This window comes from Typopeltis vanoorti, chromosome 12, assembly GCF_054136105.1.
Source record: "Typopeltis vanoorti isolate ZY-2024b chromosome 12, IOZ_Tvanoo_1.0, whole genome shotgun sequence".
Taxonomy (NCBI): Eukaryota; Metazoa; Arthropoda; class Arachnida; order Uropygi; family Thelyphonidae; genus Typopeltis; species Typopeltis vanoorti.
The window spans coordinates 96,048,111-96,062,660 of NC_143560.1; the positions used below are offsets into that span (position 1 = coordinate 96,048,111).

The following is a 14,550-nucleotide window of genomic DNA, read 5'->3' on the forward strand; positions in this document are numbered from 1 at the left end:
TATGCAAATAACTGAATATCTCCCTGTAACCCAGTGACAATATCATTGACATAAAGGTTAAAAAGCAGTTCCAGTATTGATCCCTGTGGAACTCCATTTGTGGCCTTCCTTTTGCTTGATACTACTCTTCTGTATACAACTTAATCCCTTCTCTTTATACATTTTATCATCCATTTTGCACTAAATCATTATCTTTTTTCTCTTAAAAATGTAATTTGCCATTGCTATTGATATCTGATATCTGTTGGACAGTTAATTTCCAATCGAATTCACTAACCTGATAGATAATCCCAAGTGTTGTCACTTAAATATCAAAGCATGGCACCTTATCTCTTATCAAATGTCTGTGCAAAATCTAAAAAAAGCCATATATGCCTTTTCCTCATCAACCACTTTTATCACTTTATTATAAAAGGAAAGCAAATCACCAAACAAAAATGCCCCTTAACAAATCCATGCTGACCTTCACAGATAATATTACCATCATTTGATGCTTCCATTCTACCACCAATGAATTGCACTATGTTATTCTCCTTTCACTCCTTGAGCTTTCCCAGAGCTAAGTCAATGGAGCTGTCATCTAGTATTCTTTTAAAATACGATGAAAAGCCATCCAGTCCCACTACTTTATTAACATCCTGAGTACTTAATATTCGAAAAACATTCTCTTAATCCACTTCTAAACCTTCAACTCTTCCATTCGGCCAAGAATAAAACCTGTTTTTCCAGGATGAAACACTCCAATGAAGTGATCACTAAACGGCTCTACTATGTTATCTGCACTGGTTATATAACTCCAATTTCCACCAAACATGGTCATTCATCCAGTCATTTCTCCTCCTACAGGCCACAAAGAATTCCTTAGGATTTTCCTTGGACTGTAATGCTAGTCTCTTCTCATATTTCATTTTTGTCTTCCTTACTATCACTTTCCTGGCTTGGGTCTTGCATTCCTCATGCAACTGCTGGCCACCCTTCTCTTTATACATTTTATCATCCATTTTGCACTAAATCATTATCTTTTTTCTCTTAAAAATGTAATTTGCCATTGCTATTGATAAATATTTCTTAACTAGCTCCTGTGCACTGCAGATATCTCTCCCTTTCAATCCATGGAAATATTCCCTACATGATTTCTAAGTTTATTAGTGCCTGCATTATAATTCCATATAAATTCCTTTCTGCTTGTTTGTTCAACTCCTAAGCCAAGATTATGTGGTCACTCACAGCAGTGGGAGGGGGGAAACTAAAATTTATCAAATCTTCTGGGTTCTAGGAAACAATCCAAAATTCTTGATTCCTCATGCTCTCTCTACTGCTTGTTGCCTGAGACATTCTTCACTCAAGAATTCCAGAAATCCCATTCCATTTTCGTATGTTGTTTCCTCTACCCAGTTTATACTACTGTAGTTAAAATATCACATAATGATCACTTGCTTTGTACTTGCCAAACTTATCTGCCTAAACATTTCCTGCCCATCACCTTTGTGTTCTCAGACCTATAGCAACATCCCACTAAAATCATTTCCTTTATTCCTGTTACTGAAATAAAGGAGACGAATCTGATATTCCTGACATTTGTATAAAGAAATATCAGTGAATTTTCAGCATTTCTATACTTATTATTATACACTCGAGACTCCATTTGGCTTTGTAATATACCATAGATTCTCCCCTCTCTCAAGTGGTCAACCCCACTGCCATCTATCTTGGCAACTAGTTTCCCTGCCCCAACTTGCCCAGAGAACAATCTCTCCAGGTGCTGTGTCTTTCCACATTAAATGCAGCCCACCTCTCACCTACAGTTCTCTTGTATCATCAAATGCACTCCAAACATCCACATATTCCAGACCTCTCTTTTGACACTTCTCACTGTCATATTTCATTACTTAATGCTGCTCTCCTCCTCTCTCAATTTTATCTGGGCAAGGTTCACTATCTTTCTTCTAACACTTTCTGCTGCACAATTCCTAGCATTATCCTCATATTTATCACCACTCAATTCATTCACACTTACCATCACTGTCATCTTATCCACATTCTCACCTTGCTTTATTATATAGTTATTGTTCCTCCAGGAACAATGCTATTCTTATATCGTAGTCCAGATATTATGAATCACTGAGTCTCCATATATCATTCCCCCCCCCTCACAGACCCCCCATATCCCCCTATACATACATACATATATATATGTGTAGAAAGTTTTTTTACCTTGGGTATAATATACGTTAAAGATACCAAGCTATTTTAAATATAAACCTGGCTTTAATCCATTTCCCAAGTAAGCAAACAGACAAGAAAGTCAAGTTTGCGCCTGCAAGTAGTGCAAGTCTGGGTGACTCGCTGTAGTGCAAGTCTCAGGCAACTTGTGGTAAAGGTGGAATAATGATGAGACCTCAATAAAGGTCGAAACCGGTCTAGGTAGTGGCCCCTTGCCTTTAATGCATAGCATCATACATTTCCTCAAGGAGATGTGCTTTGCATTAAGGGTAAATATTAAGAATAGTGATCAGAGCTTATTCCACCTTTACCACGAGTTGCCTAAGACTTGCACTACGTGGGGGTCACCCAGACTTGCACTACTTGCAGGCACAAACTTGACTTTCTTGTCTGTTTGCTTATTTGGGAAATGGATTAAAACCAGGTTTAAATCCATTTCAACAAGGCATATATATATATATATATATATATATATATATATATATATATATATATATATATATATATATATATATATATATATATATATATATATATATATATGCCTTGTTTTTGTACTCTCTCATTTTACATCATTTTCATCACATCACCATTTCTACAATGAAACCAGAGATAGTGATACAGAAGTCACTTAGCTTTTCCCACTGTCTACATTTCATGCAAACATATTCCCCCCACCTCTTATCAGCCACATTTTTAAATGGTGGAAAGCATACACTGCTGCAGACGTATGCTTTCATGGTGCAAAATCTTATATGATACTATGCAAAATATAATCTTTAAATGGTGGAGAGTTGGGTGACAACATATCAGTAAATAGAAATATAGTGGCCATGATGATAGGGAAAAAAATGGTACAACACACAAAACAATATATCAGAAAAGTGCTTCAAATTCAAAAAACTTCCAAATACACCACATAGTCACAGCTAACTCAGTCTAAAATTTATTCTAAAATTATAATAAAATTGCTAATAACTTATCGAAACTTATCTTTTTTCTTTTATCTCATGTTGCAGATCAAGCTCTTGATGTCTGGTGAAATTTTTTTTTTTTTTCATTCTGTCAAACCTTAATGGCAAACAACAGATGAAACTATATTGGTTGTTTAAAATGATTTTGCATAAGTGGGGGCTTAGAGTGGACAAAATGCATAAAAATCAGAACTTATAGTGCTTGAACAGTGTCTAGCAGATCAGTGATAACTGCATGTGCAAAAGCTATACCACCAGAATCCATTGGACCATTAGTATTTAAATGCATTCTGAATTCTGTTAGATCTGAATCTAACAGAATTCAGAATGCAATTATTATTGAAGTATATTATGAATAAAACTGTCCAAATATTTATAAATCTAACTGCTGAATTCTCTCCCCCCACTTTTTTTTAATATAATAGATATTAATAAAATAGGTATTGTAAAAATTTATTTCTGTAGTGGCTGTTGTATGGGAAAATACTGAACTATTTGAACTTTAAAATGAGGTGTGATCATATCTATTATTATTATTTTATTATTTTGTGACACCTCCAAGGAGTCCAAACACTCATCAAGGGGAGGGTAGGTACCTACTCAACAACTCTCTGTGTCCACCACATAATCCAATAACTACACTGAATCTACACCAATGCCATCTACTGTCCACTACTACCACTAGTTTTTTGTCTGTAAATTTTGTGTTTTCTGAAGGCCGACTTGTCTGTATGTGGGATGAAAAATCAAAGTTTATAAAATCAAAAATCATAAAATTGCTACCTCCATATGAGATCGGCTAACTCACCTTCAATTAAAAAAAAAAACATATTAAGATTCCTCCCATCACAACGAGAATTGAATTTAGGCCTTTTCCAATTGAAGGGTGCAACATACCATCATTCTGCCAATTGTGCTACGGAGGGAATATTAGATAAGACTTTCCCACCGAGCCATACAAGTTCTGATTAATTATTTTGGCTTATTCATCAGATACTTTTAGCCATTTCAATGGACTTCAATCATATATAATGAAAAAATTATTACTACATTTAATATTGCCTATAAAGTGGAAGCATTTTTTAAGAAAACTGAACTTATGGTTGCAGTACCTGTACACAATCAATTTCCTCTTTTATATAATTTTCTTAATGTATCTGAAGAACTTAAAAAAAAAATCTTTGAGATAATATTTTCCTATGCCCAATCCCCTAAGAATAACTGGATTCAAAATCCATTTGTTCAAATAGCAATAGATCAAGCCAATTTGGCATGAAAAGAAGAGAGCTTAGTAGAGATGTCATGCAAGGTGCACCTATCCTTAACTTTTAAGTAGAGCACTGAAAATCCTGTTTCCCATAATGACTTTTGAAGAATGTTTTCCATTATTTTTGAAAAAATAAAAAAAAAAATCCTAAATATAGATACCAACTAAATAAGAAACGAAATAAAATTTCAGCTACGTTCCATTGAACTTAACATACCAGATATCTTGTCATTGAAAAAACATCATCCCTCTTATTAGTTCAGTTGTATTTATATGTTATATCTGTTTTTGCCTTTGTGCTTTTTTTTTTTTTTTTTACAACTGATTCTCTCAATGGGATCCATGAAAGTATAGTTTTAAATAAAATGGGGGGGGGGGATATTCACAAATTACAACAGGTTGGGGGAACATATTTCTGAAGGATTTATTAATTTTCTTTAAAATTAGCAATTCTCTGACATAGAAAATATTTAATAAAAAAGAGATAAAATTTTAATAAAACTTAAAAACAAAATAAGCACATCCTAATCAATGGTTTTTAAACATCTAATGTGAAAAAAAAAAACACTGTTTTTATTATTATAACATGAAACCTAGCATGGAGGCCAAAGACTCATCATAAGAGGTTCGCTCTGCTTAGACAGCACCTATCACATCATTCTCTTCCTAAATTAATTTACAGACCATATTTTCACCAGCAACCCACTCACTTATCACTAGCCAAGAGGAAAAATTTAGTCCTCAGGTCATCGCTAATCAGATTTCTCAACTTCCAAGGATTTCACTCACTACCTTTTTTTTTTTTAAATTTATTTATTTATTTTTTTTTTTTGTCACAGGCTTGTAATGTCTCTGTCATAATTCATCACCAGGATTTGAGTCCTACATTCTCTTTTATGTGATCTCCAAGATTCTAGAGAGGGATGAGGAAATGGTACAGAAGCAAATAACCAAGATGTGTGGAACAGTGGGTATGAGGAAGGACAGATGTGATTGTAACTTCTTATAAAGAAAGTGTTGGTAGCTTGGCCACCTTTGCTACGAATTGCCTGGTGTTGTACTACCTTACCTCAAGTCCTGAAGATATTTTCAGGTGCAAACTTTGTTTGCTCACACTTGGATAAAGGATTAAACTAAATTTATTATAGTCTAACCATGTGCAAAATAAACTTTCAACATCTTTCTCTAAATCCAGAGTAATTTAATAATAAGGTGGCACACCTTATGGCAACTCCTATAGGTAAAGATGACCTTTCCATTGCTTCTGCCTGGTATCTCCACTTCAGGGCCTGGCTCCCACTGACGAGACCTCAATAAAGGTCAAACTCACTGATGAGACCCCCAAATGAGGGTGGATCTGGCTTTGAGAGGCTCCGCTTGGAGGTAGGTTTTTGCCTGTCTCCGAGTGGGGCCACCGCTGAGATTATGCTCTGCTTGATGGTGAGGTGAGCCTGCCACTGGGTAGAGCCAATGCAGAGAAGTTCTTCTCGGTGATAGGGTGAGCCTGTCACTGAGTGGAACAATGCTGAGTTGGGCGATCTTTCAGGATCATCTTATTTTTAGAGCCCGCTTCACCTACAGAAAAAAGTCAAACCGGCATGGGTAGTGGCCCTTCCCTTAATGCATAACATTATACACATCCGCAAGGAGATGTGTTTTGCATTATGGAAGATACTGAGATAGGAGTGATGGTAGCTTGGCCACCTTTGCTACGAGTTGCCTGGTGCTGTACTACCTTACCTCAGTCCTGAAGATATTTTCAGGCGCAAACTTTGTTTGCTTGCACTTGCATAAAGGATTAAACTAAATTTATTATAGTCTAACCAAGTGCAAAATAAACTTTCAACTTCTTATAAAGAAACACCATAACTTCCTTATATTTTTACATGTCAGTAAAGTGTTCTTCTCAGCACTGCTATTATCCTTTGTTGTTCTGACAAGTCATCTTTGCAATGTGGCCCCTGAACTTAAATTCTATATCTACCACTATTCTGAGATTCAGAGTCACATCATTTTCATGGAGTAAAATCTCATCAATGAAGTATTCCCTCCTGAATTTCAACTTTGAAGAGACTTGAAGTTTGGGGGTCATATTGATAAAATTGTAAGAACATCCCAGTAGATTATGGCAATAATGAGGAGGAGGACATTGACATGCAGAAGCAAAGAGGTTATGGTTCCCCTGTATAAGGCTTTGATCAGGCCACATATGGACTACTGTACACAGATTTGGTCATCCGGTTTTCAGAGGGAGCATGGGGATTGGAGAAGGTCCAGAGAAGTTTTACTAAGTTAGTGTCAGGTCTATTGAATGTCAGAAATGAGGAGAGTTTGAGGGAATGCAACTTACAGAGCATTGTGAATAGAAAAAGAGGGGGGATATGATTGAGACATAAGTTGGTGAGGGGGTTGTTTAATGTGGAGAAGATATCTCACAGAGTAGAGGGAGGCAGAGAAAAACTAGGAACCATCCATGGAAGCTGTATAAGTAGGGTGTAAGCAGGGGAGTGTGAAGCAGGTTCTTTGCATGGTGAGCACAGAAACTGTGAATGAATTCAAGGCATGGCTCAATGATCTTTTAGTATCATAGAGTATAGACCTTCCACGATGAGTCCTTTGACACCATGGAGGTTAGATATTAATAATAATATAGTTAGAACAACAACCCCCACCCCCCCCCCCCCCCACCCCCCCCCCCCCCCACCCCCCCCCCCCCCCACCCCCCCCCCCCCCCACCCCCCCCCCCCCCCACCCCCCCCCCCCCCCACCCCCCCCCCCCCCCACCCCCCCCCCCCCCCACCCCCCCCCCCCCCCACCCCCCCCCCCCCCCACCCCCCCCCCCCCCCACCCCCCCCCCCCCCCACCCCCCCCCCCCCCCACCCCCCCCCCCCCCCACCCCCCCCCCCCCCCACCCCCCCCCCCCCCCACCCCCCCCCCCCCCCACCCCCCCCCCCCCCCACCCCCCCCCCCCCCCACCCCCCCCCCCCCCCACCCCCCCCCCCCCCCACCCCCCCCCCCCCCCACCCCCCCCCCCCCCCACCCCCCCCCCCCCCCACCCCCCCCCCCCCCCACCCCCCCCCCCCCCCACCCCCCCCCCCCCCCACCCCCCCCCCCCCCCACCCCCCCCCCCCCCCACCCCCCCCCCCCCCCACCCCCCCCCCCCCCAGGTATCAGCAAGTTATATATAGGGCTGCAGTATTTCAGAAGAGGAAAGTCACTAGTGGTGTGCCACTGGGGTCTATTTTTGGACCACTGTCATTTAATTTGTATATTAATGATACTGAGATGGGTTTAACTGGTGATATCCACCTTTGAGTGACGAGGAATAAATCAGATGCTGTGGCCTTGCAGGAGGATTTGAATAGATTGTATGAGTGGGCAACAGTACGGAACTATCAGTTCAATATTGCAAAGTGTAAGGTACTGAAATTTGTTAGGCAACAATTGGGTGCAAACTATACACTTGATTGATACTCTAGTATGACTTAGAAAAGACAGGAGACCTTGGAGTGGTAGTAGACAAGGATCTGAAGTCTAGAGATCACATTGCACAAGTTGTGAAGTCTTCCCATGAAATTATGGCAATGATGGGCAGAAATAAGGAGGTTCTGGTTCCATTTTATAAAGCCTTGATCTGACCTCATATGGATTATTGTGCATAGATTTGGTTCCTTGGTTTTCATAGTAATGAGAATATATTGAAAAGGGTCCAGAGAACACTGACTAAGGTTGTAACTGGTCTTTGGGATATGAAGACAGATTGAGAAAAATGCCGTTTGCAAAGCTTTGTGAATATTAGGAAGGAAGTATGGAAATATGATCAAGACATTTAAGTTGTTAAAGGATTGTTACTGGGTTAATGTGGAAGAAATTTTTCATAGAATAGGAGATGTGGGTAGAACAGGAGCATAAGGAGCAGGTTCTTTGCATAGAGAATGGTTAGTGAATGGAATGTATTTCCTGACAGTGTGGTGAATGTAGATGCATTGAATGCATTTAAAGCATCATTTGATGGGCATTGTGTGTGACTGTGTGTAACTCCCATGATGAGTCTTTTGAATCCATAGAGATCTGGTATTAATAATTATATATTATTTTCTTTCTTCTTAACCTATTTTCACTCTTTACTAACTTTGAAAATATTCTATGAAAATGTTTCTACTCTATATGATCCTGACAACAATATTATGTTCGGTCATCTTTGTAGATCACATTCCTTCGGTGTGTCTTCATAATCTATTTTCATATTCCTGATATTATCTTGGCCATATGTGGAAAAAGACAGAAATAGATTTAACAACCCCCTTTTTGACTGAGTTATGCAATCTTGAACAGATGCTATGAGCGGATTTTCAAATTCTGTGCAATTTAAGAGAATTAAGTTTTTTCTCAGTCAGGTAATGTTAAAGTAGTAATTCCTTTATAACTGCAACAATATTTTAATTTAATATTGTTTTAAAAACTTATGTCCATACAAATAATCTAATATTAGTTGAAATTCCACTAAATGTATTAAAAGTTAAAAATTTATTTTAAAGTGAGAATGTGTGGTATATCTTATGAATTTCGTTCAGATAAACATTTTTAATTTTTTTTTTATTAGGTGAATCTGTATTAAGCAATCTTAATAAAAAAAAAAGAACTGGAAAGAAATAAGGTTTAATAAAAAGTAATTTTTCTTATCCCCCTTCATTTAATGTAATACGCTGTGTGGAAAGAAGTCAACAGATGTGTGAGGAACAAACAGCCATGGTGTCCACCTTAATAAGATGTAGGACCTCCTTTCGCTGCAATGACTGCAGCAATCCCATGGGGCATACTTTTCACAAGCATACATTAGTTATCAATGGGAATTTTGGACAATTCTTCCTGTACGCATGTAATGAGGTCCTGGACTGTTGTGGGATGGATGTCCCTTGACCTCATCCAATGCTCCAGTTCATCCCACAGATGTTCAATAGGGTTGAGATTAGGGCTCTGTGGAGGCCAGTCAAATATGGTGATGTTCATGTCCACAAACCACACAGTTACAGCAACAGCCTTATGACATAGTACATTGTCTTGCTGAAAGAGATAATGGTCAGTTCTATAGAAATGCCACAAAGTAGGAAGCATTGCATTGTCCAGAATTCTCTTGGAGTTCAATGTTCATTGCATCACAAACAGAAGTCCAACGCCAAACTAGGAAAAACAGTACCATAACATACACTAGCATCTCCAAATTTCATAGCTTGGGTTACTCACTCTGGTAAGAGATGTTCACTGGGCATCTGCCACATCGACAGCTATCCATCTGTTCAGAGAGTGTAGTATGATTTGTTGCTTCATATCACAGCTTTCCAAGCTTCCTACATCTCACTGTACACATTCCTTGCACCACTGAAGATGCTGCATGTTGGTTTGGGTAATGTAGGGCTTGCATATTGCAGTCCTATCATGAAAACTATGAGTTCAGTTGTGAATATTTTTGTGCAGTGTGTTCCAGTCAATGCACAGAACTCTACATTCAATGTGTTGGGCAGTGAATGGCAGTTTTTACAAATTATCCTTCATGGCACTCTACAGTCATGTTTGGTGAGTATCGTGGGCCATCCACTGTGGGTAGCACTTGCAGCTGACTCCCTGCACTTCCATCTTAGTATAGTGTCACTGACTGTTGACCTGGGATGGCCCAATTGGTCAACAATTTGCCAAACAGATAGGCCTGCATTATGGCATCCTATCACAGTGTCGGTTCCTTTCTCTCACTCATTTCACCTGGACACAGTTGTGCTAACTTGGGAGCATCATATTCCTTCAGTTTATACCAGCTACAAACACATGACTCATTGCATGGCATGATACCCCTTGCCCATGGGGGGTGTCAACTGAATTCTTTCTAAGCAGTGTAGTTAATCAAGGTGATGCAGAGAACTTGCAGGATGATTTATATAGGCTGACAGTATGAGCAAAACATAATGAATGTCAATTTAATGTGGAAAAGTGTCAAGTTATACATTTTGGGATACAAAGATTACAAGCTGTGTACCGCATTGAGGGAACTGTATACTCCAGTAAATTGATGATGTACTACTACTATTCCCAAGGATTTGGGAATAGTAGTAGTACATCATCATTTTGGGATACAAAGATTACAAGCTGTGTACCACATTGAGGGAACTGTATACTCCAGTAAATTGATGATGTACTACTACTATTCCCAAGGATTTGGGAATAGTAGTAGTAGACAGAGAGTTAAAGTTAAGAGATCATAATCTTTAAAAGGTGCCTGTGGTTACTATAAACAATAAATTACAATATAACTACAGTAATTAACTTTAATGAAATGAAAGTACAAATATTTCATACTGAAAATAACAGTACATCATCAGTGCGTATAAACAAGCAAATCAAAGAAATGGGAATACAAGGTACATACAGCAGTCGATGGTTTACCAATTAAAAACTGTTGCTGCATGCTAGAAATTAATATCAATAAATAATATCATTAAAGACTGTTTTTGATGGTTACATAAGATAAGAATCTCCCAAACTTTTGGCAGAGAGAGAGAGAAAGAGATAGAGAGACGATTGATAAAATTCAGATTTATCTGATGTAAAGAAATTACTTTCTTTGAAAAGGCATTCATATTTAAACCTGCTTCTATGGAGAAGATAAGCTTCATCCCACTGGATACTGTGTTTAGTGTCAATACTATGTTGTGCCAGACCAGAATTTTGAGGTTTCATGTATTCAATATAACACTAATGTGGAAAAAAGAATTAATGAACATCAATATTATATTGAATATATGAAACCTGTAAAGTCTGGTCTGGCACAACATAGTATTGGAACTAAACACAGTATTATTATTATTATCCAAGACTCCATGGAGTAAAAGACCTCATCTAGGAGGTCCTTTTGTTATACACATAGCTCATCACACTTTAAACACACTCAAATTCTCTGAAGACACCACACTCTCAGGCATGGCATTCCAATAATTCACAACTCTGCATGCAAAAAACCTGCTTCTCACTCCCCTGCTCACACCCTCCTTATACAGCTTCTAGGGATGACCTCTGGTTCTCTCCTGATCTCCCACTGTTTGCTGTAAAACCTCTCCAACATAGATCATATAACAATCCCTTACTAACTTGTAGATTTCTATCATATCACCCCTCTTCCTCTTATCCACTAGACTCTGTAAATTGCATCTTCTCAACCTTTCCTCATATTTGACATTCCAGAGATCAGAAACTACCTTAGTCATTGGCTCTGGATTCTTTCCAACATCTCTTCATCCTTTTGAAAACCAGGTGACCAAATCTGTGCACAGTAGTCCACATGTGGCCTAATCAAATCCTTATACAGGAATATGGAACAACCTTATACGGAACAAGAATCTCCCTACTTCTACAAGTCAGTGTCCTCCACATCATTCCCAGAAGTCTGTGTTGTCCTCACAGTTTTGGCAATGTGTCCCCTAAATTTCAGATCCTTATCCACTATCACTCCAATATCTCTTATTTCCTCCACCTCCAATAGGATGAAGCTCATCTTCTCCGTAGAAGCAGGTTTAAATATGAATGCCTTTTCAAAGAAAGTTGCGAAGCCCTTTTACATCGGCCAAATCTGAATCAGAACGGTTCTCTCACTCTCTCAAAAGTTCGGGAGATTCTTATCTTATGTAACCATTAAAAATAGTATTCAATATTATTTATTGATATTAATTTCTAGCACGTAGCAACAATTTTTAATTGATAAACCAGCGACTGCTGTATGTACTTTGTATTCCCGTTTCTTTGCTTTGCTTGTTTCTACACACTGATGATGTACTGTTATTTTCAGCACAAAATATTTTTACTTTCATTTCATTTAAGTTAACTACTATGGTTATCATGTAATTTATTATTAAGAGGTCATATTGCTAAAGTTGTCAGGGTAGCTCACAGGATTAATTGTTTAATGAAGAACACACTAACAAACAAAGATGTGGGAGTTATCATTCCACTTTATAAAACTTTGATACTTCCACATCCGGATTACTGTGCTCAGGTTCAGATCCAGATCAGGATAGACGAGTGGCCAAGATGGTGAGTAGTCTGCAAAATGCTGGCTATGAGGATAGATTGAGGGTTTGTGAATTACAGAAGTTGGTTGATAGGCAAAAAAAAAAAAAAAAAGGCAGGATATGATAGAATCATTTAAGTTACTTAAAGAATTTTATAAGACTGATGCAGGAGAAATGTTTCAGCACTTGGCTAGAGGGAAAAAAACAAGAGAACATCCCTTGGAGTTGGGTAAGAATATGGTTAGCAAGGGCACGAGGAAAAAGTTTTCACTTGGAGAGTGGTGAATGAATGGAATGGGTTGCTTCACTCAGTTGTGAGTGCTTTGTTTGTTAATAATTTCAAGGAGAAGTATGATAGATATTATGTTGATAGTTTGGGTCTCCCACAATGAATCTTAGGACTCCAAGGAGGTGCAGTAATGATAATAACATCCTTTGTATTTCTTTTCCTTCGAGTTTATACTAACTTCTGTTTCTGACTTTCACACTCAATAAAATCATATAAGTAAAACATAAAATATTCATTAATATAATATTTATAAGATCCTGCCAGACATCATCATCATCATCATCAAATTCCTGCCATGTACCCTCAAGGGGTGTACAGGATATGACAGTACTACATGAAAAAATTACATCATTACTAACTTCCTATCTACAATTTTCCTCCAAATCAGTCTGTTACTTGTCAAGACTCCAACATTATCAGATCTTATATTTCTATCGCCTAAGGCACTTTGTACCGTATCAATCCACCTATATCTTGGTCTTCCTCTGGGTCGTTTCCCTGCCAACCTGGCAGAGAACACTTGTTTTGCTAATCTTTCCTCTCCCATTCTATTTAAGTGACCATACCATCTGAGATTAGCTCTGCTAACGCATTCCTGGATGCTGACAATGTCAAGTTCTTTTCTAATATCCTCATTTTTAATATGATATTGCCATTGATGCCATCTGTTCATGCCTCTAATCTTTCTCAGGACTCTCATATCTGCGGTCTCTAGTCTTTGGTCAAGTGTTTTACTTCCGACCCAGCTCTCAGATCCATAAGTTAAAATTGGTTTGAACACAGTCTTGTATACAGCTAATTTAGTGTTCCGACTAATTTCTTTCTTATTCCATATGAATTTATTCAATTGACTTCCCACGATACCAGCTTTGCTGATTCTGTTGTCTATTTCTATATTTAGTTTACCATCTTCAGTAAAAATTGTGCCTAAGTAGCTGAAATGTTTTACTTGTTCCACAGGTTCTCCATTCACAACACAGTTGACATTTTCAATGATTCTGCCTATTTTCATTGTCTTTGTCTTTTTATTGCTGACCTTCATACCATATCTATTACAACAGCTATTCAATTTAGTCAGAGAATCTTGCAGACTTGTAGTGGATTTATTTAGAAGTATAACATCATCCGCATAAAGCAAAGAGCTGACATTAACATCTCCAATTTTGATATCAGGTTTAATACCACATTCCTTCATAATGTGATCCATATAGATAATGAATAACAGAGGGGATAATGTACATCCTTGTCTCACACCAGATTTAACATTAAACCATCTTCCTGTACTTCCTTCAATTCTAACTGCTGACTCACAACTCAAATAAAGACTAAGTATTGCTTGATATAATGCTCCATTGACACCATATAACTGCAGCGTATTGAATAGCTTCTCTCTTGGCACCTTGTCATATGCCTTTTCCAAATCGACAAAACTTAAATACAGATCTTTGTTATATTCCCATGCTTTCTCGACTATTTGTCGTAAAGTGAAGATCTGATCCTGACAGCCTCTATTTGGCCTGAATCCAGCTTGTTCTTCACCAAGCTTTTCTTCCACAATTCTTCTCAACCGTTTCTCAAGTATACTTGCATAGATCTTGCCAGGAACACTCAGTAGGGAAATACCTCTGTAATTCTCACATTCAGTTTTATTTCCCTTTTTATATATGGGTACTATGAGAGCTCTACTCCAATCATCGGGAATTCGTCCCTCTGTCCAGGCTTTCTGAACTATGCAGTGCAGCC

At 38.2% G+C, this 14,550-nt stretch overlaps 1 protein-coding gene across 1 annotated transcript in view; it reads right to left on the minus strand.

Annotated features, from left to right (window-relative positions):
• Positions 1 to 3,390: 3,390 nt before the first annotated feature.
• LOC150101028 (uncharacterized) overlaps positions 3,391 to 14,550 on the minus strand; it is a 159,174-nt gene continuing 148,014 nt past the window's right edge. The window contains exons 9-10 of the mRNA XM_090402151.1: positions 3,798 to 3,924; positions 3,391 to 3,509 (exon numbers count right to left, since the gene is read on the minus strand). Of these exons, the coding sequence (XP_090258277.1) occupies positions 3,391 to 3,509; positions 3,798 to 3,924 (246 nt within the window). The remainder of the gene's footprint in view (positions 3,510 to 3,797; positions 3,925 to 14,550) is intronic.